This window comes from Thermobia domestica, chromosome 9, assembly GCF_964235325.1.
Source record: "Thermobia domestica chromosome 9, izTheDome1.hap1.1, whole genome shotgun sequence".
Taxonomy (NCBI): Eukaryota; Metazoa; Arthropoda; class Insecta; order Zygentoma; family Lepismatidae; genus Thermobia; species Thermobia domestica.
Window position 1 is genome coordinate 43026296 of NC_137462.1, and position 24683 is coordinate 43050978.

The 24683-nt window shown below is 37.1% G+C and overlaps 1 protein-coding gene across 2 annotated transcripts; it reads left to right on the forward strand.

The window, feature by feature from the left end:
- Positions 1-23957, forward strand: LOC145694614 (uncharacterized). Of its 2 annotated transcripts, none has more exons than XM_081771009.1 (2): positions 1-525; positions 18254-23957. In XM_081771009.1, the coding sequence occupies exon 2, from the start codon at positions 18368-18370 to the stop codon at positions 19121-19123; it is 756 nt and encodes a 251-aa protein (XP_081627135.1). In that variant the 5' UTR covers positions 1-525; positions 18254-18367; the 3' UTR covers positions 19124-23957. The 2 variants fall into 2 exon arrangements, with proteins under 2 accessions (XP_081627135.1, XP_081627134.1); XM_081771008.1 differs by lacking the exon at positions 1-525 and adding an exon at positions 9690-11141.
- The last annotated feature ends 726 nt before the right edge of the window (positions 23958-24683 follow it).

Consider the following 24683-nt stretch of genomic DNA (forward strand, 5'->3'; position numbering starts at 1 on the left):
ACGAGCAGAGGGCACATTCCGTTTATTTTGTGGCAATGAAAAGTGAAATTTACGTATTATTAGAAAACATCCAGATTTCAGCCACAATTGCTTTGCGATCAGCACATTTTGCGGAGATAGATACGAAATAATAAGGCCCCAGATGAAATACACTATATCTGTATGCTACTTGAATCACATGTCCAATCTGTAATTACTTGTTCTGTTCGAAAAAAAAATAGCAATGACGCTTAAAAACGTTGTTATAATAGTGAGGTTAGCAAAGAACATCATGTTTCAAAAATATTAAAATCTAAACACTTTACTTGCGATAAGATATACAACTATTTTCATTTTCCTGAGATTAAGGAATAGGAACTAAAGCAGTGACAATTTACGTAATGACTCCCTCAACTGGGCCTATTTCGGTGTTCGTCATTCAACTGTCATTCAACACTGCAGAAGTTCTCGGAATATTTTTGTAAAAATGACTTTTTAGTGCTTAATTTGAAATTTTGATAACAATTTCTACACAATTAATAGAGAGTGAGTATTTTATATCTTTTATGTTTCTGTGTATTTACCTTGTGATCTAATTTAGTCCTGTACTGTATTCTGCATTTGTAAAGTTCCAGTTGCAGATATGTTAAAAAACAAGTTGATACGGATTGTCAGTAAAGTAAGAAAATATGTTCTAAATGGAGAAAAATCCATCGTAAGATGGAAAATATTACAGTGGTGCCCCATTTTGCGGCGGTATAAGTATATTCATAACATACACACTGATTTTAACAGGAAATATTCTCTTACTATCTTAGAAAGTTCATTACTGCTATATCGCCGGACCACACGAAAATCGGAAAAAATCACCACACGAAAATACTGTGTTGTGACCCTGGCTCACTTTGTAGTGATTATTGTTCGAAATACATTGTGGACATATGGCATAAAATCTAGTGCATAAAACTAACCAACTTGTGCTAGGTAGCCACTAAGAAGCATGAATGCTGTCTAACCGAGTTAGGGCAGGAGCGCAGCCGGGGGACGCAAGCGGCAGCGGTGGGTGCACACGTATGAAGCAGGCGCGTCAGCGCCGATGGGTATACACATAAACGAGGATAGTAAAACACATTTTATGTCATAAAATGCATCGCATATGTGTTATACAGCTTTGGTGTAGACACTAAATGCCATCAAAAAAAAAAAGGGGGGGGGGGAATTTATTTCGAAGTTGGGCGTACGCTTTCGCCACGTGTTTCGCCGTCATCTCTTTTCCACATTTTCTGCAGTTTGTTATTAGGTTCATTAATCCCTACTCTTCACAAACTTTTAAAAGATTTTGCTCGTTATCAACGTATCGCATCAGAAATGTTAAAACTGTCACTTCATTGCCCTTGTACATTCGCCATGTTGATAATATAAATGCTCGTTACTTTCCAACAATGCAACTGTTTGGTTACCTTGCGCTAAGTAGTTCCCTGCTCGCCGTCTCATGTTTATAACCGCTTATGTATAACAAATAAACAGATTTTTCGAGACCCTTATATAATATCATGCACATAAACCGTCAAATTATCCATATCTTTCCTGTAAATTTTTAAAATTTTGCTGGAAACGGACGCCCAACTTTGGAACTTAACCCAAAAAAGTACCAAAATTTATTAAATTAGTGTAGATTAGATTAGATTTTGTTAGAAGTTCCTCTTCTTTTCTGTAGATTTAACTCGTTTTTACATTTATGACAAACTGTTCACCTGTTTAGTGGACCATGCCTTTCACACAGTTCCAACTACTGACGCTCAGTATTTTTTACAACTTGATAAACTCAAAACACGGTATGTAACAATCTGTGACAATTACGTACCATTTCCACACTGCTTTTCCCATAAAGACAATTGTACCTCTCCGCCAAACAATTCCTTCCGCCTCCACATATAGTGCGGCTTACAATATCAAAAACAACTACTCCGCTCGCCTGACTTTCACTCACTCCTCGTCAAAATACCAAAATAAATTATCCAATTCATCTGGTAAATTTTCTAAATTTGGTCCGGCGATACAGCAGTTAACCTTAGAAAATGTTTCTTAACGAAGGACTGGCATTGACGGATGCAGATTAACTTTACGAGGGCAGAGTACAAGTGCAGCGTATGGACATATAATGTAAAAACTACGGTGCAAAATATATAGATCAACGTTAAAACTCAAACCATCTTATGCTAAGTGGCCTCTGAAAACCACAAATGCTATCCAACCGAGTCAGGGCAGGAGCGCAGGGAGAGCACCAAGGTCAGCGCAGCGGTGCGTCCGAAGGGAGCAGGCGCATTAGCAACGGTGGGTATGCGATAATAAAAAAACAGTTCATATTGCATGAAATTACATGCCTTTCGCGTCGCACAGTATTGCGACACTTCTATGATGACTTTCAATTATGGCTTCAAATAGCACTTCACCTTATCGTGTCTTTCTTATGAACTACTACGTGGTAAAGAGCGCATGTTTCATTTCATATTTTTACCTTATTAAACATGTGAAAGGTAAGATTTCGATATATTTTGATTATTATGCAATCTTATTGTGAAATCTAGTAACATACTTCGTCCGTAGGTTTTACGGGTAAAGTTTATAAGTTGATATTCTACTAAGATAAACACAATTTCAAACAGTTATCTGAATACATAGTGAGACAATGTTAATTTCATTACATTTCTGAAAAAATCGCCAACATTCAAATCAGGAAGAAAAAATTGTAAAAGGGGAGTAATTAGCGCAATGCAAAAGGCTGTAACACTAGGGCGTGTCATTTTTGAGGGTGAAATATAATTTTTGCAACTTTTCAGGATGAGGGGTCTTAAAAGTATGTTTTTAGGTATGAGAAATTCAAATCCGTACTTAGTTTTGCGATTAAATAAATTCTAGCTAGGTAAATCAAGATTTGAATATAGCACAAGAGCAGTTTTCGGAATTTCATACTGAAATACTTTCGAAAAAGCTATGCAATGCTTTAAAATAAATTATTTTTCCGTATGAAACATTTTATTAATAATCAAACATATTAATTAAGCTAGAGGTACAGTAAGAAAGAGCATATAACCAATACTTTGAGAAAACACTCAATAAAATTTCTCCATACATAGACGGAAGTACTGAAATACTGTATTTAGACTTTATATTATTGCATTGCAGTTACTAAGAACAGAAAGCATTATTTGGTTACGTACTATTATACTTTATAATTGTTTTAGAAAAAAACATGTAACGTTCTCCATGTTTGATGTGTGTAACTTCTGTTACAAATCTTGAGAAACACATTTTTCATTGATTTTAAAAATACCTTACTCAACCACATTGACAAACTACTAATTTTTAATGATAATGAATTATTTTGTAACTGCTGCATCATACAGTTCATACATTTCTTACTTACTACTATAGTATTACTATATATATGCTACATTTGTGTTACATTTTGTGATAAAGCTGTCCTTGTTTTACTTAATACAAATGTTGAGTTGAGTTGATTTTAGTTTAGCGTCCCTTTCAGCAGCGAGGCTATATGAGACGTGGACCTACTGATTAACGTGGAATCCGAACCACATGAGCTCCCGCCGGGAATCGAACCCGGGTCTCCCACGCCAAAGGCGCGTACGCTAACCGCTGAGCCACGGAGGAGCTCTTTGATACAAATGTATTCAAGAAACAGCAACAAGTAAGCAATACTATTAACGCACAAGTTAATCATAAAACAAGTTTCATTATGTCCTGTTTTGATTCATTTTCGGACATCACCTGTGGACTTCCTTCTTGAACTATCATGTACCCCTCACGTTTCTCATGTGTAATTTTTTGCTGCCGCCTGTGTGACTTGTTTCATACACCTTTCTATAGATTGAGCGAGATTTGGCCACTGTGGTACTTTCATCGGAACGTCTACAAATTTCTTTACTACTACTGTTGAAAGTTTGCATGTCAAGGGAGGTTCATAAACACCTTTAGACCAGTCGATCATATCTAACATGAACGAGGCATTGGGGTCAATAGCAGGTGTTTTCCTCGGACGTACAGAGAGATTTCCTTGTACCGCCTCATTTATCAAGTTAAGTATCTTTTGAAGTACAGCATTCACAACAATCTTCTTCTGCATATGAAGTCAATGCAGTTGAAACAAGATGTGGCGTGTCCCTTTTTCCCAGCAATGCTTGACTTTGATGTTGAACCAGCATGATAATAGAAACTAACAATGTATTTCACTATCCGCCTAAGAGTTATGAGATATTTGACGTTAAGTTCATGTTTAAAAACCCACAAACGAAGCAGTCTATGTGCTGTAGTCAACCATCTTGAATGACTGACTGGACAAATTTCAAGAAGCGCCAGATACCATGGAGATTTTCCAGTGAGAATGGCCTGTGTAATCTGATATCCGTATGCTTGATCTGCAGATAAATCTTTTACGATATTTTCACTCAGCGCAATAAGAGGCTCTTCAATTGGGAGTTTTTGCTATGAAGGATCGACTTCAAGTCCAGTAAATGCGTCTAGCATATCTCCAATAGTACCTTTCCATTGATTGCTAGACAAAATTATGCCATCGAGCGTTGTGATTAAGTGTCGCAAAGGTAACCAGCTGGTGTGAAGAGCACACACTAACCAATTTAGCTTACGATCGAGTTTGACTTCTACCCAATGCATAGCACGACCTTTCCAACCAGTGTTGACGTTAGTAGAATCACCTCCAATTGCGTGTACGATTTTATCAATGCCCTTCTAAAATCTTCAAGATTATCACCGAAAATTTCAGCTTGCTTTTTATTGTCACAATCTTTCTGAGGAGTGAAATTATAAAGATAACGTCTACCTGTTTTGCTGTAAACAGAATAGTTTTGTTCTCATATAATCCCAGCGAACTGGTGATTTGAATTTTCTGCTACCAACATAACGTTCGTAATATCTTCACGGCCGTCAAAGAAGATGCAGTCGATTATACTTTGCTGACAGAATTCATCAAATTCTTGGTCCACGGATTTCATTATTTTTTTCTTGTGCTCTCTTCATTTTATTGTGATCAATCACAAGCCTTTGGTCTTTGTCGGTCATCAAGCCAACATCCATAAGGGCGGCAGTAGATATGGCAGCTGTGGCACGCAAGCCAACACCATACCAAATGCTCTGCATGACAGCATAGCTTAATGAGGGGAAGTTAAGAGGGTAACAATTCTATGCCGGTTTCAATCAAATTACTCCTATGTGTAAATGTATTACGTTTTGTTTTTGTCTTAGAAGTCATTGTAAAGAAACATCAAGAAAGCACGATGTGAATATAAGTACTAGTTGAAAACGTTTCCACACTCAAATTTGAAGCTCTCAATCTTATACCCTTGGAGTTATTATATAATAAATGTGAGAACTTTAGCACCCGTTTAAAATTGAAAATGTATCTCATTTAATAATTGTAGAATATAAATTTGACATAATATTAAAACTGTAATTCAGCAATGTGCAAATAGATAAAACTAATCTTAACAAGCATTATTTCTGCTCAATAAATGAAATACAGCGCTGGCGCCATCTATGAACAACAAAAGTATATTTGTAAAAAAAGAACGAAAATGACAAAACTTTGGACTGATATTTACCTAGCAAAACAACATTATATCGAATTTGTAAATATATGCCTCCAAATACAATGCCAGGTCTAAACTTTTTAGCACCCCTCATTTTAGGATTTTGAAAATTGAAAAAATCGACACGCCCTACTGTAACACGGCTATGACATAAGCCTCCTCACTTTCATTTTTATCGACCATCTTTCAAAAGTATACCAAAAACAGCACTATTTCAATATCCATATAATAACTAATTTCGACTCATGTGGTTTACGAATAGAACAATAAAAATATTAAAAATTACTTACAAAATTAAAACATCGACCTCCGACAAACATTAAAAGCAAACCCATGTGCTAACCGTATCCCGCGATCAAGTAACTCGCAACCACTACGGCAAACAGACAACATAGAGATATTGGATAACAATACTATGCCACTAATCAGTCACAATGCGTTAAAACCGTGAATCACCACAGAAGAGTGCTAACACCATCAAATTATTATCAACGAAGACAAAGGAAGACAAAGCATACCATACTGTCTTGAAATACCTGTTAACTTGGGATAAAAATATTCGGGTGGAGTAGAAGAAAAGAATACAAATCAATGATTAAACACAAGAACTAACTTATATATTACGTACTACGTAGTAAATTACAACTTATATATTTATACAGGGTGTTTCAAAACACCGACAACGTTTGGGAGGTGATTCCTGACACTAAGGTAACACAAAAGTATAGACCAACCTGGGTGCCCGAATGCTTCCTTTCGGAGTTATAGGCTGCCGAAAACATGAAATAATTAACTTTAAAGGTCCATAGCTTCAATACTATGGGACCTACCGTAGTCGGTTTAAGACTTCACTTAGGAACTAGTATGTGCCCTATCCAAATATCCAAGTTTCAGAATCCTGTGGTACTTCCGGAACAATTTTTATAGTGGAGGGTACTTGAAATTAAATGTTCGTAGCCAAACTCCTTCTTTAAAAACTGCTTCGTGAGTACCTTAGAATTCTGAAACTATTCTGAAGAAAAATATTTTTGGATAGCGCACATATTAGTTTCTAAGTTAAGTCTTGACCCGACTACAGTAGATACCCGTGTGCGTGGGTTTCCTCGGGGTTCTCCCGTTTCCTCCCACTTTCTTCATTCCACCATTTCATTCATTACTCATCATCACCGTCTCCTTTAGCCTAACCGGCATAACTGTGGGACGTAAAACTCAAAGATTTCATTTCGTTTACAGTAGGTACCATAGTTTTGGAGCTATGGACCTTTAAAGTTCATTTTTTTCATATTTTCGGCAGCCTTTAACTCCGAAAGGAAGCCTTTGTGCATCCAGAATGGTCTATACATTTTGTCTTATCTTGGTGTCAGGAATCACCTCCCAAACGTTGTCGGTATTGTTTTGAAACACCCTGTATATTAGTACATTATATATTATGTACTAACTTATATATAAACACACACAAGTGAACAAAAACAATCTGCTAAAAAGTTACTCTGTCGAAGTATGTATCCTCTCAACAACAAAACTCAAAATGTGGGAGGAAGAAGTGAACAATGTGTGGGGGGAGGGGACACGCCCAGCCTAACACCTCCAACATGAACTAAATAACAATAACTTTGCTGCGATAATAAATTTAACTATACCAGTTTTAGAATGACAACGTAATGCAGCAACGTCACCGAACTACTTTTGTAACAATCCGCCTCGGGATATCAACTAACGAACTAAGCCTGAAAATTAGTGCATAGTCTATATCCCATCTTTTGGTCAAATTTAACTCGTTAACACCTGTCGAAATGGTATTTTATAAGCGGCGTTGCATCTCTCAGTGCAGGTTTGCTTTAGGAGGGAATAATAATTTGTGAGGGTTCAGATTGAGAATCCAGGAATTACTAGGTATTTATTACATATAACTACAGCGTTTTTGAAAAATCTTGGGTCTTAGCTTTTCTCGGTGCAGATTAATTTTAGAAGAACGTTAGTCATATGGCCTTAAATACATAGTTTTCTTAAAACAATCTGTGTAAGCTGCGTTTAAGAAACTTCTGTGAAAAACGCATCAGCGTATGCTTGGTGGTGAGTAAAGGCTATCATTGCATCTATGCCCGTTCAGGGAAGGTGAAGCTAATTGACTCGTGTGGAGGAACGTCTGCAAGTGTCAGACACATTAGCAACGGTGGATATACACGTAAAGATGAAGAAGTGCGAGGTCGTCACTACAAGCTGGTTATTATTTGACTGCATGTATTATTATATAATTTGTCCTCCAGTCTCTTCTAATAGGAGTAGGCAACAGCCATTAATTCAACTATTACTCGCACATTTTTTTAGGGAGACACGCTGTGCAGAACATTACTCTTCTGAATTTATACATTGTACACATATGTTTACAAACACGTAGACTGCCTTCCAGAGACTAAGTCCAAAAATTAGAACCTAAGTCCTTACGTTCCTTGGATATCTTTACAAGAGGAATATATTTTCCTTTAGTTCTGTTATAGAGTAATGTGCGTATTCTTTAATAGAAATAGCTCATCTGGACATTGCTGCCAAGTAAATATACAAGTGACGTGTAGTAGACAATCATAGAAATGACAAGATAGGAGATGAAAGACAAAAACCGACATAGTGCATGATGCCAAATTGAAGGCTGTAGAGGGTACACTGTCAATAGAACAGTAACAGAAACAAACAGAATAGAAATCAGAGTCAGGCGTTCTTGGTACACTGGATAGCGTAATGGATCTGAGTGTTACTGTTGATGTTGGCATGGATCGAGTCTTGTCTACAAAAAGTACTTTTCGTTTTAAATAAAGAATCTGTATTTTATTTGGAACGACCATCCATGTATGAGTGTAAGAAGTTTATGTTATAGCTACGTAATATAGCACACTAGAATATACATATTAGACAAAATCTCAACATCTTCCCTTTTGTCTGTAGTGTATACTCTTAAACATAAAACAATGTGGAAACATGTTCATAGTAGAAACTAATATTTCGCGCATAGGGCATCGTCCTAGAAGAAGATAAATGGCCATTAAATTATATTAATACTAGCAGAAGTGTCCTTTCTGAGCATAGAAAAAATAACGTGTAATAAATATAAAACCAGAAATATGAATATTGTAAGAATTGTCGTCTTTTTTTCCTTATGGTTCGGAATTTTCGAAAACACTAAATCACACATTTTTAATGAACATATTGTGTATCGGAGAGCATACGCACAACTTAAACAAATCCCCATACTTGGGTACTCTTAACTAAAAAAAGAGAATTTTGAATAATTTAGAAGTCCCCTCCCCCTTCCTTTTCTTTGTTGGGAGGAGTTCTTGAAAAGCCTTAAACATGTATTAAGAGTCTATACACCGAATTTCACACCTCTACCTTGAGCAAATTTTCTGATTGAGAATTTTCCGAATAAAGAGAGGGCAATTTGTATATTACAGAAAAGATCCTTACTAAATTTCATAACTATAACTTAAACGTATCTTTACATTCAGAACTTCCAGAATAAAGAAAGTAAAGGGAAATTTGTATATAAAAATGTTTTCCATAGGAGTGGAATTTTTTGAAATGCTGAAACATATTGAATTATTTTTAACTGAGAGTCTATGTGGCAAATTTCACACCTCCAATTTAAGCAAATTTTTACATTTAGCATTTTCTGATAAAAAGAAAGATAAATTTGAATATTATAGGAACGAAATCTCTTTCCCCCTTAGGAGAAGAGCTTTCAAAAAACTGAAACAGCCTTTTTACTTTTTAACGAAGAGTCTATATATAGGCCGAGTATCATCTCTCTAAATTCAGGGATTCGTGAGAGATTCAGTTCGTGGCAGATTTTTTTTTTTTTTTTTTTTTTAACCCCTAAAACTTCCTTTAGGATACATATTTCAACGAATCCTATATCTTGATTTCTTAATATAAGGAGTATTCAAACCTCTCCTCCCCCCCCCCCCAATAGAATTCGTATTTCGCAAAACTTCATCCTATCTACAACAAGAGGAACATTTCCACAACATTTCAATGTTCTAGGCATAGTAGTTGAGATCTGTTGATGATTGAATCACTAGGTTTGCTCTTTTATATATGTTAAAAAAAGGTGCTTCCTGACACCAAGATAAGACAAAAACTGTAGACCAACTTAAATGTAAAAATGATCCCTTTCGGCGCTATGGCCAGCTAAAAAAATGTCGGAAAAATGCAAAAACATTATTTGTGAACGAAATGTTGGATCGAAGTCGGGTAAAAAGGAATGTCCAGATTCCATTAATGCCTAACTCTACGTGGTGGAGGCGCGGCGCAAGGGAACCCCCCCCCCTTCCCCCAAAGAAACTGAAGAATTCCTTGGGTATTTTATCGAAAGTTCAAAGAAGAAAATAAACAATAATCATGTACAATATTTCAACGAATAAAAATCACTGTACATTGTTCAAGTTAAAAGAATTGGAAAGAAGCAGATACACATGTTTGATTATCTACTTTGTCTCACTACAGACTAAATTCTCGGAGGAAAAACTGAAAAGAAATGAAGTCTTTAACGTCTGACGGTTATGTCTTTTAGGCTAATGGAGACGGATGAGAAATGAAAGCTAATTATTGTGAAAGAATTCGTGGTGTGAGAATGTAGGTGAAAATGGAAACTTCCTGAGTAAACTCATAGATATGATGTTCATCACAAACTTTTGTGGTCTGAGATCGAATGAGGAATTCCTCAGTTCCCTTTGGAGGAAAAACTATGATTCCGATAGATGTGTCGGTCGAATAAATACTACGTGTGATAAACCAGTGTACAAGTAAATACCTGGGTTAGTCAAAAAGTTGGTTGCGGACTTTTACAATATTTTTATTAATACATAGAAGTTCCATACAAAGCTACTTTTCGAGGTATTCACCTCCTTTATTTAAACATTTGTCGAGTTGTGACACAAGTTTTTGTTTGTTTGTTTCTTCTGCGAAGAATTTCCGTCTAACTCCAATAACCATTGTTAGGCTACAGCCTTCACCTTCTCATCTGAGTGATTGTCGTCACTGAAAATTCTTCTTCTATGGGACTGAAAACATGGAAATCAATTCATTCACGCGAGCTACGATCTCAGCCTTTGTCAAAGTTTATGATGATCTTGCCTCACGGTAAGCGCCGTCAATATCTGTAATTCTCTTCTCAAACATGTTGCACCACTTCGCGATAGCTTGACGCAATATAGCATTTTCACCATACACTTCGTGAACCTGTCAATAAATTTCTATGCAATTAAACCTTTTTGCAAAAAAAAAAAAAAAAAAAAAAAAAAAAAAAAAAAAAAAAAAAAAAAAACGCTCTCCTAATCATTGAGATAATATATAGACCTAGAGGTGCCCTAATGCGAGATCTTTGATGGTATCGAACTCGCAAAAATCGAATCGATCCGCCATATTGTGAAGGGAATAAGAGATAATGATAATGTGTATTTGTGTTATGTGTTGATTATCTTTGTTCTGAAGAGAAATTTATGCCGAATGAATAAACTTTCTTTGGAATTTCATAATATTTCAAAGGTAAGTTATTTTCTTTCCTTTAAGGTTTAAATAAATAATAAAACGTGATTGTGTACTTGTAATAATATTGGGTAAATAAGCATATGCATTGCATTTACACTGTCAAGAAGCTCGTAAGGACTACTACTTAGAGAATTGTCAAACTGTTATTAAGTTTGCTTATTTATTAAATTGTATGTTTATGAGTTGTTGGTAATTTTGCCAAAATTATAGAACCTACAAGTGTTCTGTGACACCTTGGCAAGGAAACTGTATGGTTGTGGAGGGAGTAGGCTTACTTTGCCTCTGTTAAAAATTGCTAATGATGTCAATTACTGGATAAAATAATCCTCACTCATTGTTAAAAGCAGCAATAGACATATCTCTCATACAAGTCGCGCGTTATTAATCGATATTCTGGACAAAAAAGTTATTTGTAAATGGGTTCACGTTCACTTTAGCAGACGGTTCTACCAAATTTTTACACAAATCTTACATTTTCAGGATAGATTAAAGCTTTGCATTTCTTTTAGCGGAGCATGCACTGAATTAGGAGTTCCATTACTAATTGTAGATTGACTTCAGGAGGGCTCTGTATAACAGTGTGTACGTATGGCATAAACATTGGGCAAGGTTCTAGAATACATGCCCCCCTCCCATTTAGCTGTAATAAAGACAGAAATCAACGTGCTCTGCGGGGCTCTAACCCGCCTCCACTCGCTGGCGCTCGCTCGGCAATACTCTGTGAATTAAAATTTAAACTTTGGTACAGAAAGGAACCAACCTTGCTACTAACGTATATGGAGGACTTGTGTTCTAGAACTCTCCCTTCCATAGCATTCGTGCCATTTAGTGGCCACCTAGCACAAGTTAGGGCTATTGTTTAAACTTGGGGAGACCAGCTTTTTCACCTACTTTTTTGCGATATTTTATTCCGATTCGGTTTCATTCCGGTCGTTGTATGGTTGCATACCTTAAATTAGGATGCATAGCATATGTAGTAGTAGTAGTAGTAACAGGTTAGAATTCCCGCAGGGGTTCGTTAGGTTCTGTTCTCGACATGAAATGGGCAATCACCACCACTTACCTTTATAGTTGGAACAGGTCCCATATTGCCTACATAAAATTCTGTACGATACTGTCTTGACTACTTGAACAGCAGTATCAACTCATGTCTCCTGTAAATTATAGAGGTCTCTTGTATTTTGCCATTCTTGGCCCCCCATTACTAAACATTTACCCAAGTTTATGTTTTATGCACTGCAGTTTTTAGGGAATGTTCTAAAACACAGGTCCCCCCATAAAGATTAATACCTAGGTTGGTTCCTTTCTTTACCAAAGTTTAAATTTTAATTCACATAGTATTGCCGAGCGAGCGCCAGCGAGTGGATGCGGGTAAGAGCACCGCAGGGCACGTTGATTTTTGTCTTTAATACAGCTAAATGGGAGGGGGACCTGTATCCTAGAACCTTGCCGCTATGCAACCGAGTCTGAGCATAAGCGCAGCAAGGGGGCTCGAGAGGCAGCGAGAGGGTGCTTCTGTAGTGAGCAGACGCGTCAGCGACAGAGGGTATACGCATAAACGAGGACAGTGGAAGAGGACACTTATACATACAATACTTTCACTATAACTAAAAATGCATTTCAATATGCTGTGCACTGCCAGTAATTACTTAGGGTATTTGGGGGCAAAGATCCGCGGAGGGCAAAGATCCGCAGGGCGTTTGCAGGTTAGTTTAGAATTGAACTGGCACCACTGCTTTTCAGATCACGAGTTATCATCAAGGAGAGGTGACATACGAAGTCTTGTTGCTTTACAACTAAAACCTTTAAAGCTATGAGGTAAGTTACGTTTTCGCATAGTTTGATGTAATTTAGAATAAACAATGCACTTCTTTGACGCCGGTGTTATTATAGATTTATGTATTATTATGTTTCTTTTGATATACCTAAAGATTTATTATTTTTTTAATGGAGGCAGTTCATCGAGCTCTATTGTTGTTTGGCGGGAATTAGCAGAGTTTTCCACAATGGCAAAATGGGGTAAAAATCCGCGGAGAGAGTGGGGTAAAAATCCGCTGCGGACCTTTACCCCGTTCGAACGTTTTTTAAATAAAAAGTTATATATTCTTCGAAAAATCTATCTTACTACCTATATACATAGGCCATATCGATACATATGTCGGTGACTATGCTGTGCAAGTGCTGTGTAAAAGAAGACTAATATTCGAGGCTACAGACTAACGGACTAAGTTAAATCAATACCAAATTTGGCTTGTGGTTGGGGATTCATATTGAATTACTAAATAATTTCTTCTGTTCAAAAATTAATTCTGTCTTAGGCATACTTTATAATTGCATATAGGCTATATCAGACTTTATATACTTCATTAAGTGGGTGTCTATTAAGAGAGCGACACTCAAAACACCGATATAGCGAAAATCTTATTTCTAAGGAAGTCTAACCTAACATGACGTTAGCTGAATTTTGGAAGTGTCAATGTTTTAAATTTTGGTAGTTTCCTGTGTTTTGAATATCGATGTATTGAATACAACCTCTATTATGTTTTTAAAATTTTCCTGTTTGTTCCTTTGTCGAATCGTGTGAAACTAAAAGGAAATTTAGACCTTTTATGTTGATACCTTCTGAATTAATTATAGTACTGAACTAAAATAGAGCATAGTGTAGACCTACTTTTCAGCCATAAAATTTTGATCTAACAGTAATATGTAATTAGTGTTGCCAGGAAACGAGACATTTTTCGTCTCCTGTCTCGTCTCGAAAACGAGACGAGACAGTGTTTTCATAAGAAGAGACGACACAGCTTTAAACTCTCGTCTCGACTGGTATCATATATGCTTTAATATTGCCACGAGACGAGACTTTTTCGTGTCTCGTCTCATCTTGATCAAAAACGAGAAGAGACGGGCCAATTATTTTTGAGACGAGACACGAGACGATACAGCGTTTTGACGAGACGAGACAGCCTCAAAGTCTCTTCTCGTATCGTCTCTTGGCAACACCGCATGCAATCGTGAGAATACACTGAACTATTGTCAAATGTTTATAATATCTCTGAAAAAGAATATTTTCTAATGCTAGAAATTCTCATACAAATTTCACGTTCTCGTTGCAGGAACTACAAAAGAAAGAGACAAGATTTAAGACCGCTGACCGATGCTCTTCTTCAACAAGCGCAGCAAATGAAAGCAGATGGTATGTCTGTAAGAGAAATCGGCAGAGTTCTGGGATTTGATGAGTCAACAGTTCGTAAAAGATTAAAAGTTGGTAACGGAGTTAAGTCACTTGGACGTTTCAAACGTGTGTTCACCCCAGAGCAAGAAAAGGAAATAGTGCAACATCTTAAAGATTTAGATGCCCGTTTTTATGGACTTACATTGAAGTCTCTACGGTTCCTTGCTTACGAATATGCAGAAAGAAATGGAATCACACATTCCTTCTCAAAGGAATCGAAGTTAGCTGGCAGGGACTGGACAAGGGAGTTTATGAAGAGGAATCATCTCTCTCTGCGGACTCCGAGAAAGACAAGTGTTGCTAGAACAATGGGATTCAACAGGCAACAGATGACTCAGTATTTTCAAAATTTGGTACAAATTCAGGAGAAGTATCACTTCCCGCCAAATCGTATCTATAACATGGACGAAAGTGGTTTCCAAACCGTCCCGAATAAATTACCTAAACATGTTGCTCCAAAAGGTAAACGAGAAGTGTCAAAAAATGTGTCTGCTGACAAAGGAAAAACAGTGACAGTTGCTTGTGCGATGAGTGCTACAGGACATTATGTTCCACCTTTTTTCATATTTTCACGAAAAAGGAACAATCCACTTCTTCTGAAAGATGGGCCAATCGGTTCTGCAATGGCTGTGACCGACTCTGGTTACATGAATGTGGAGACATTTTTAGTTTATCTAGATCATTTCAAAAAACACACTCAACCTTCTGCAGAAAGCCCAGTTTTGCTTATTTTAGATAATCATATATCGCATGTTTCACTCCAGGCTATTACTTTGGCCAAGAAAAACAACATACACATGGTTAGTATTCCTCCTCATAGCAGTCACCGAACCCAACCTTTGGACCGTGCTTTCTTTAGACCATTGAAAGCTTATTATGATGATTTGTGCGACAATTGGATCACATCAAATCCTGGTCAAGTATTGACGGAGTATTATGTAGCAGGTATATTTAGTCGAGCGTTCGAGAAGACAGCCACAGTAGAGAAAGCTACTCATGGATTTCGAGTAACGGGAATTCATCCGCTGGATATCAATATTTTCACTGATGAAGACTTTTTACCAGCTTCAGTAACAGAACAAGAAATTGAAATTGACACGGTTGATCTTGAAGATCCTGACCTGCGTGGAATAATCTGTTTTGAAGACAGATCGCTGGAAAACTTTCAACTTCCTCTTTCAGAAACAATGGGTAATGAAGCCACCAACGCAACTATTCCAGGAAATCCTAATCCTGTCTCTTCCAGCTCCTCAGATGGAATACGTTCCACGGCTCCTTTGAAACATCCTACAACTCTGCTTTCCGCTTCTTCTGATGGAAGCATACAAAAGTCTGCCCTGGACAATGCAACATTTGAGGCTTCAACTTCCGATAAGGTGACTGCTCCCGGTAATTCTATCCCTGGACCATCTTCCGTTGATAGAACAAGTAACAGAGCTGCACTGCAACACTTTGAGCCTGGAACTTCTAATTCTGATCAGTCACCCGTGTCTCCCTATGATATTATTCCACTTCCGAAAATAGGCCTAAGTGTTAAAAGAAACCGTACAGGAAGAAGTCTAAAATCGACTCTTCTCACTTCAACACCACACAAGGAACGACTTGAAGAACTACGACAGAGGAAGGTAGATCAAGAGAAAAATGTCTACAAACCAAAACAATCCAAAAAGAGACTCTTTCAAAATACTGGTAATCCGAAAAAGAAAATTGGTGAAGAACTGTCATCATCTGAATCAGAATCTCAATTTTCTCTTCACGAGAGCAGTGACGACTATGAATTTTCACTAACCCTATCCAGTGGTGAATCGGAAATTGAGAACGACAATATTCCAGCTGAGCTTGCAGTCGGTGACTTTGTTGTGGTCAAAGTGTATGGAAAAGCGAAATCATTCCGTTTATACGTGGCTAAAATAATAGAAGTTGACGTTGATGGCTACATAGGTGTCTTCTATAAAAGGGTTTCTCGCACCATGCGATTCAAGGAAACGGTTGAACAATCATTCTTTCATAAAGACGACGTTGTGAGGAAATTGTCCAAACCGATTGAAAGCACTTCAACTCGTTTCAAAGATATGATAGGTTTTAAGACTGATCTGAGTGATTTGTTTCTGTTCTAAAGTTTTTTGTTCAATTTCTAATGTTATTTAAGTATCGAGACCTACTTGTCAATTTAAAATACACGAATAAAACTATTTTATGTATTATGGTAACTATAACACAGTTTAATACAGTAAAAATACCAAAAAGTTTTGTAACAATTTTGTTTTTTCTGTGTGGGGAAACAATCCGCATTATAATTCACTTGCGGATTTTTACCCCATGCAATGGGGCAAAGGTCCGAAATTGCATGGGTCCATAAAATCAAATTCCCACTCAAACACAGTAACTTTGCAGGTTCTAAAATTGATGTTCAATGTAGCTGAATAAATAAAGTATCAATTTGTGGCATTTCGAGTTTCGAAATTAAAGACCATAAATCGAGAAAAGAAAAAACGTGAAAACTGCGGATCTTTGCCCCCACCTACCCTATATTCACACTTCCATTCCTTCACGAAAAATGTTTCACCTATCAATTTTCTATTTGGTAGAACCGTCTGCTTGAATAAAACCTTTATATTTCATGTACAGTATTATATATATGTTTGTATTGGTGGTATTTGTTAGTTAAAAATCACAGGATTTACGATTTACCTTCAAAAATAATAAATTCTGATTTAGTGTTGTAAAGCGTAGAACGGATAACGTAAAGGGTTGTTGCATTTGGTATTGTTCAAAAGCTACGGTAATTTTTAGGCACTTGTTCCAAATTTGCCATCCACAGATTTTCTTGACTTCACTTTTCTTTCATCTGCACCAATTGAGGGATTAAACTGAGTTAAATACCTCAAGAGCAGAGCGCTGAAAAATATGACAAGTAATACAATATATGGCAGAGGCGTACATAACTAGTCCATCATATGTGTACCATTAGTAAGTGTAGTATTTTCTAAAATGGAAAGGACCAAAATGTTACTTATTGGCAAGTTTCCCAGGGTTGTTGTGAAGTTCACGCACTTCTCACATACAGCATTGCCTATGGTTTTGTATTACAAATTAGAGAGCTCCCAACTGGGGGGTCCGCATCATTATTTATACATATAAACAATAGTGGGGGTTAAACACGTCTTACTCCGATTACTGTCACCCACTACACGCTTATAAGGCATTTGAAGTCCTTCACACTTCGACAGAGTTGACAGTGTAAGTCATAATAATGTAGCAGTTTTTAACTGTGTTGGAATATTTTTTCTTGAAGAACACTGGCAACACTAGTCGATCTTAACGCCACTACTGGTTATAAAGCGAAACAGTAGGGCATCGTAGCTCAGTGGTAGAGTACTCTTAAAGGTAGGGTCCCTAGTTCAAATCATGTCCAATTCAAACTTGAGCTTTTAGTGGACAACAACGTGCTCTCAGATTTCCTCCCACATTCTCATTCCACCAATTCTTTCGTCATTCTCATTCACATCCTCAGAAAAAGACACCAGGTTTTTCCGGGTTGGACTCCTTGAAACCCACCTGGATTTTTGATATTTTGGTTAGTATATTATTCATACAACTAAGCTGATCTCATTGAAAGTGATTTTTACTAGATTTTGGGAAAATACATGAGTAAATAAAGCTGCATTTTCGAAAAAAAAAGTGCGTGTAATATATTCGTAATTGAATGCACAAAGTATCGGAAGTGAACTTCCAACTATAAAACCATTTGTTTTACAAAACATAAATTTAATTTGGTGCTCAAAATTTCATGGCACCTCTATAGACGTAATTATAATTTTTATGTATTGATTTTTTTTAAATATCAACACTATTGATTTTTGTTACATTGTTTCAGGCAACAAAAAAGTGGAAATCTCCAAACGTCCGATGTGTAGATTTTGAAGATCAGAGCATTCAGCGTGAGATTATTCAATCAAGCAAGTTAATTCCCAGACAAGACAATCGTAATATGGTGTTGGAGTCGTGTAACACAACTTTACCTACCTTAAAGCACCCTTCTCATGGTGTTTCTAATGTTGATACGCAGTCACTTGACCCTTCTTGCAGTGGAACGGAGTTAACACCACGAAAAAAACTTTTCAAAAGGAAGTTGTTTGAAACAGAAACCAAATGTATGGAATCCAGAAAGAAGATGAAAGCATTGTACTTGAAGAATAAACGTCTTAGAGAAAAATATGCAAGTATTCAGGATATTGTGCACTGTCTTAGAGAGAAGTGTATGATAACAGAAGGTACTTTAGAAATGTTGTTAAAATCAGTACCCCTCAGTGTTGAAGGTAATGCAGTGGTGAAGTCCCTCTTGAGTCCGTCGGGTAACAAAAAATTTGATCCGGCTCTCCGAAGTTTTGCGTTAACACTTGACTTCTATTCCCCAGCTGCATATGCGTCTGTTCGTAAAACATTTAACTGTGTGTTACCGCATCCACGGACTTTAAAAAAATGGTACTCTTCAGTGAGTGGAAATCCTGGACTATGTGAAGAAGCCTTCAATGCAATGAACGAAAAGGTGCAAATAACGAAACAACAGAACAAATGCATTCAAGTGTCATTAGTTGTAGATGATATGGCAATAAAACATGTCGAATTTACTGGAAGAGAATTGTCGGGTTACGTAGATTGCGGTACTGGAGTGAGTGATGAGACTTTGCCAGAAGCAAAAAACGCTGCGGTCTATATGGTTGTGGCTTTGAAGGATTCGTGTTAAATTCCTTGTGCATATTACTTCATAGATTCTTTGAATGGAAGTGAGCGTGCAAATATTACGCGTAAATGCGTCAACAGATTGTATGAAATAGAAGTTGAAGTTCAAGCATTAACATTTCATGGAGCTTCATCAAATTTCAGTGGTGCTCATGAAAGTAATGAAGCACTAACTGTTTATCCTTGTCATGTATGTACTGATAGAAGTAACGATAGCTATGCATTGTAAGTCCTTTATTTTCTTGCTGATATAATATATTATAGGATGTTTGTGCTACTCACGAAATCACAGAAAAAAGAGCTTGTCCTTCACGTATATACCAAGAGAAATGCTGGTACCAATGATGATAGCTATGCATTGTATATTCCTTTTTTTTGCTGATATATGAATGCATTGTTTATTGAATGATCTGATTCAATTTCTTATGCTTTTCGAAATGATATTGCTAGTGTAAATTTTTCATTAACTGGTGACCTTGACATGTAGAATTCAAGAAAGGCTAATCAAGAATTTATTTTGGATTGTTAATATTACAAGGACTAACTATTTGTATACTTATTATTTAGCTATTTTCAGTTATTTTTTTCTTTAAATTGAAAGATTGTATGAAGTGTAGGTCAATCTTATGTAAAAAAATCAAATCTGATAGAAAGGAAGTGAGTAAAAAATTTTTAAAGCCTACTGACTGTCATGAAAACCGAAAGTGTTCATGGAAGCAAATATGTCGTATAAATTCAAAGTTCAAGGGTAAACCTATGTAACTTCTTAGGGCTCGAATTTTGTAAAATCTGTTCATAGTACGCACCTGCATCACAAAATGAACCTACTGATCAAACGTAATGATTCTAGCTACGGTGGTTTTCGCTGCGCGTTGATCAGTGCGTAAATCCCCCAGGTACCCTTTGAGGCTTTGTAAAATCCGTCCTTAATACGTCTGTACATTATAAAAGGAACTTAATGCCCAAATTTCATGGTTCTAGCATCAGTGGTTTTCTCTGTTTGTTGATCAGTGTGTAAATTCTGTCCACCCCTCCTTATTTACCTCCTTAGAGTTCGATTTTTTCAAAAATCCGTTTTCAGTACGCCTCTACATTATAAAATGAACATACTGTTCACATTTCATGCTTCTAGCTTAAGTACTTTTTGCTGGTGGTTGATCATTGAGTGAATGTGTCAACGAATCTGTATTTCGCTTTTATATGTTTAGATGTATATGGTTTATTGAACGCTTCATACAAAAATTGGTGTAAAGCATTAGAAAACGTCCAAATTGACAAAAGACAAAAATGCTTTATTTGTGGGGTTCTTTCTGTGACTTTCTACATCATACACAGATGCAATATTTAAAGCTTTAACTTCACATTTATGACATTTGCTTGCTTTTATGAACGCTCATTAATAATCACTTTAATAGGCTAAAAAGGCCGATCTTTACGCATCCCCCTTTAAAGTGGAGAATATGTGACAAGTATAAGACATTATAATCTGTTTTAAGAGCGACGACATTTCTGAATTCTTGTATTTCTAAGGCATTGTATATGTAAATGTACTCAAACCGAGATGAACAACTTAATAATGAATATAACCATTATGAAAAGTAAATTATGTATTCGTTTATTGATGTATATGAATTACTTCTATGAACCAAGTTTATGGAAATACATTTACCAATTTAGCTTCATTCTAGTCGTTTTCATAGAAACAAAATGTAATTAAAGTGAATCAATTGCTATGACAGTTTTTAATCAGAAGTGAGTGTAGTAACTGAAATGAACGAAAAATTTGCGCAGCTTTGCCACTAATATAGTTCTGCTCATGAAAATCCTATGGAATGCATAACGTACTGTAATAGTGTACAGATATTGCAGAATCATGTATGGTACTCAATTTAGATTACTGCATTGTGTGTGAAAATAAGCATTGATTGCCAACGGGTAAATCCTGGGTTCGTTATTCAAATATGTGAAAGTAACATTCAGTTTTCTAAGAGTAATCCTTATGGTTACGAGGAACCTAATTCCTGTGTTCACTCTCAATTATTACGTCATTATGTTGGGATTGGGCTTCGTAGTGTTTGTAAAGTTAAAAAGGCTGAAGTTGTCTCCGTGAGTTCCTTTTCTAAGACAATCTAATACAAGGTAGGAAATTTCAATAAAGTAAGGAGGGTATTACCTCATAGCGAGAGTGTGATTTTTGCCTACGAAATTCTTAAAATAGCAACGAATTCAGAGAAAGGCTACCTGCGACGGATGTAAATGTGCGATTATTTCTCATTTCTTAGTTTTTATATACAGATGGTGATCAGAGAAATGGAAACACCTCAACGAAATTGCAACTTATCAGATTAATATGGTGTCGGGCCACCTTTCACCTTCAGAACAGCCTTGATGCGACGTGGGATGGAGTCATAGAGATCGTGAATGATAGCAAGTTGAATTTTACACCATTCCTCGTGCAGGGCATCGGCCAGTTCTGTGAGAGAGGTTGAAGGTGGAAATGGTCGTCGGAGTCGTTTCCAAGACGGACCACAGATGTTCAATTATGTTAAGATCTGGGGATTGGGCGGACCAGGGGAGGTGTTGAACTTCATTCCGATGCTCCTCAAACCACGCTGCAACAACGCCAGCTGTGTGAATGGGTGCATTATCATCCTGGGATATGGCGTCATTGTCCGGGAACAACATCCGGACCATGGGATGCAAGTGGTCTCATAAAATTGCGACATAATCGTTGGCAGTGATTCGTCCGCTAAGTGTGACCACAGGACCCAATGAAAACCATGACATGGCGGCCCACAGCATCACCGAGCCGCCGCCATGTTTCACAGTTGGGCGGAGACACTGCAGATCATAAGCTTCTTTGGGCGTTCTCCACACATAAACACGGCTCGTGGTTGGGAATAGGGTGAAGGATGACTCATCCGTCTATGTCACACGTTTCCAGTCCTTAACGGTCCAAGTTGCATGGTCGCGGCACCATTTGCGGCGTGCGAAAGCGTTATGGTCCCTGATGAGCGGTTTGGCCCGTGCAACATGATCCCGTAAATTCATGTCATGTAATTCGCGGCGGACTGTGATTGTCGAAACAGGGACCATAACGCTGATTGAGTTCCTCCGTCACTTGCTCCGCAGTGGCACGACGGTTCTGCTTGACAATGCGCTTTAATAGGCGGCGTGACCTCTCGCTCATGATTTTCTTCCGCCCACTGTTCCCCTTCCCCGATGTGGTTTTCTTGTCTGTTGTGTAAGCCGTCATCACCTTCGACACCGTCCCACGCGACACACCTAACACAGTAGCCACTGCCGTCACACTCACTCCACATAACCGCGCACCAACAACTTGTCCTCTTTGAAAATCTGAGAGGTCTCCCATTTTACACTACCTCCGTCTGCTGCAGCCACTGTACACTGCTGTTCCACTGCGCCTGACGTAGTATGGAGACCGACCTAACAAACCACCACCAGCGGTCCGGCGCTGCGGGCGCCACGACACCACTGCCAACCCATACATCTGACGCGTTGCCAACTACAGGTGTTTCCATTTTTCTGATCATCTGTATATCCCGGATCGGAAAATAACCACCTTTGCTCGCTCCGCATACAAACTTAGGATACTCTATTTCTTTTTTTCACACTGAATCCGAGTGTCCATGATTTTCTCTGTTTGAAGTGAGATGGCCTTACCGTATTACGCGCCTCTCGCTACAGTAATTCTTCCAGTAAGTAGTCCATGTATTCAGTCCTCAAAACTTTCAATGTTTAGCACGGGGGCGCAAATTACTGCATGTTTATTCATTTAATGTTCAAAACTTACTACGTATTAGGGCAGATTTTATAACGTTTAATGTTGTGTACAATAGTCCTCTACGTGAAATGTTTTATTAATTCAGCATTTGAATCGTTTATTTTATGGAACAACGTTAACTCCAGAGACCACATTTAGGTGATTTTTCAATTAAATGTAATGAACCGTCTTCGGGAGAATATTGAGGCACGTTCATATAGAAACCTATCTTTTATTTATGAAAGAACGTAACTACATTTTTGTCAGAAAGTTAGTTATGAGTTTCAGATCATTATCCTGGTAAAAAAATTGATTCTGTTTAAAATTATTTTTCTCTCCTGAAAAAGCTTTGTCTCTGAAGTTTTTGTTTCATAAATTAACGATTCGAACACAAAATCAGAGGACTGAATTAAAAACACATTAAGGAGGTGTTGAACACAATATTAAACGCTGTGAGTTTGCTTTGAAAAAAAAAGGAAAGTTTTGAACATTAAATGCAGAAACATGCAATAATATACCCCCTCTCCGAGATGTTCAGGTTTCTTTTTTTTTGTATGAACTACTTAGGAGAGTAATTACTGCACCGAGACACTCCTACCTTATTTAGTTTCTTAGATTTAAAGGAAGGTCCACACTGGAAGTGAGTCACTTACCATTCTGCTCACAAGAGTTTGGACATCGCTTGATTTCCTGTTGAACGGATTTTCCATATCCTTCCCACTCCCCTCACCTCATGACTCGAGATTGGGCATGTTGAAGGACGCAATTTTCCTAACATATAACTTCCTACCACTACACCGGTGTTAAGACAAAAAAGATTCGGCCATTTGCTTTGTCATTCTAGCAAACCGTGTTCACTAACATGTTCATCGATGCATATATTCTTCATAGGACCACTTTGAAGAATATGTGCAACATAATGTTCAACATTTTGAACACATGATATACAGGAACGATTCCTTGTAAATTTACAATATGTATTGAGTTGACATCCATTTGCCAACCTTTCTTATGTTTCATTATGTTGTACAATAAATAAATAAATATCAACGGATTTCAGTACTGTTTGTTTTGCCGCACACAGTAGAACAAGATGTTAAAGTTTGTGACGTTTGGTTACAATGAAGCCTACTTTACATTTTTTTAAAGAATAGATTTTACAATTGATTGCAGTAAAAACAATATTGAAAAGGTATTGAACATATATATTACCGTCCTATGAAAACGTCTGACAATCATTAAAAGAAACGATATGGACGCCGAGTAGCCAAGCATGGACATTGTGAGTAGCAATGATTTGTACGACAATGTATGTTCTGCATGAAGTTATAAAACTTAAAATTTCGAACAACAAATAGTTACAAATGTACTGAAAGAAGTTTATTTACTGTGGTAAATTTCTTAAGAATATAATAATCAATAACCGATATTAAAACTTCACATTGTTTGTTAGAATATTTGGCGCTGCAATATCACAGATATTTGCTCTATGCTTACTTTCAAAATAGTTATCATAGTATGAATGCACAGAGATAAAGATGGAATAAGGACTAATGTCAAATCAGCAATACAAACTGATCAGTCATTAGAAGAATCATTGTTACGAGGTGGATCCGGTGACAGAGAACGTTCCTGGTTTTCACATAATACGCACGCACAAGCATCAATATATTGAAGCCTTTGTGTGACACATACACGTGGACACTCGTCTGTTCTAAACGTTTTGGTCTCTGTGCAAGAACAGCTAACCATTTCCAATATTTCTTAAGTAGTATTTTCT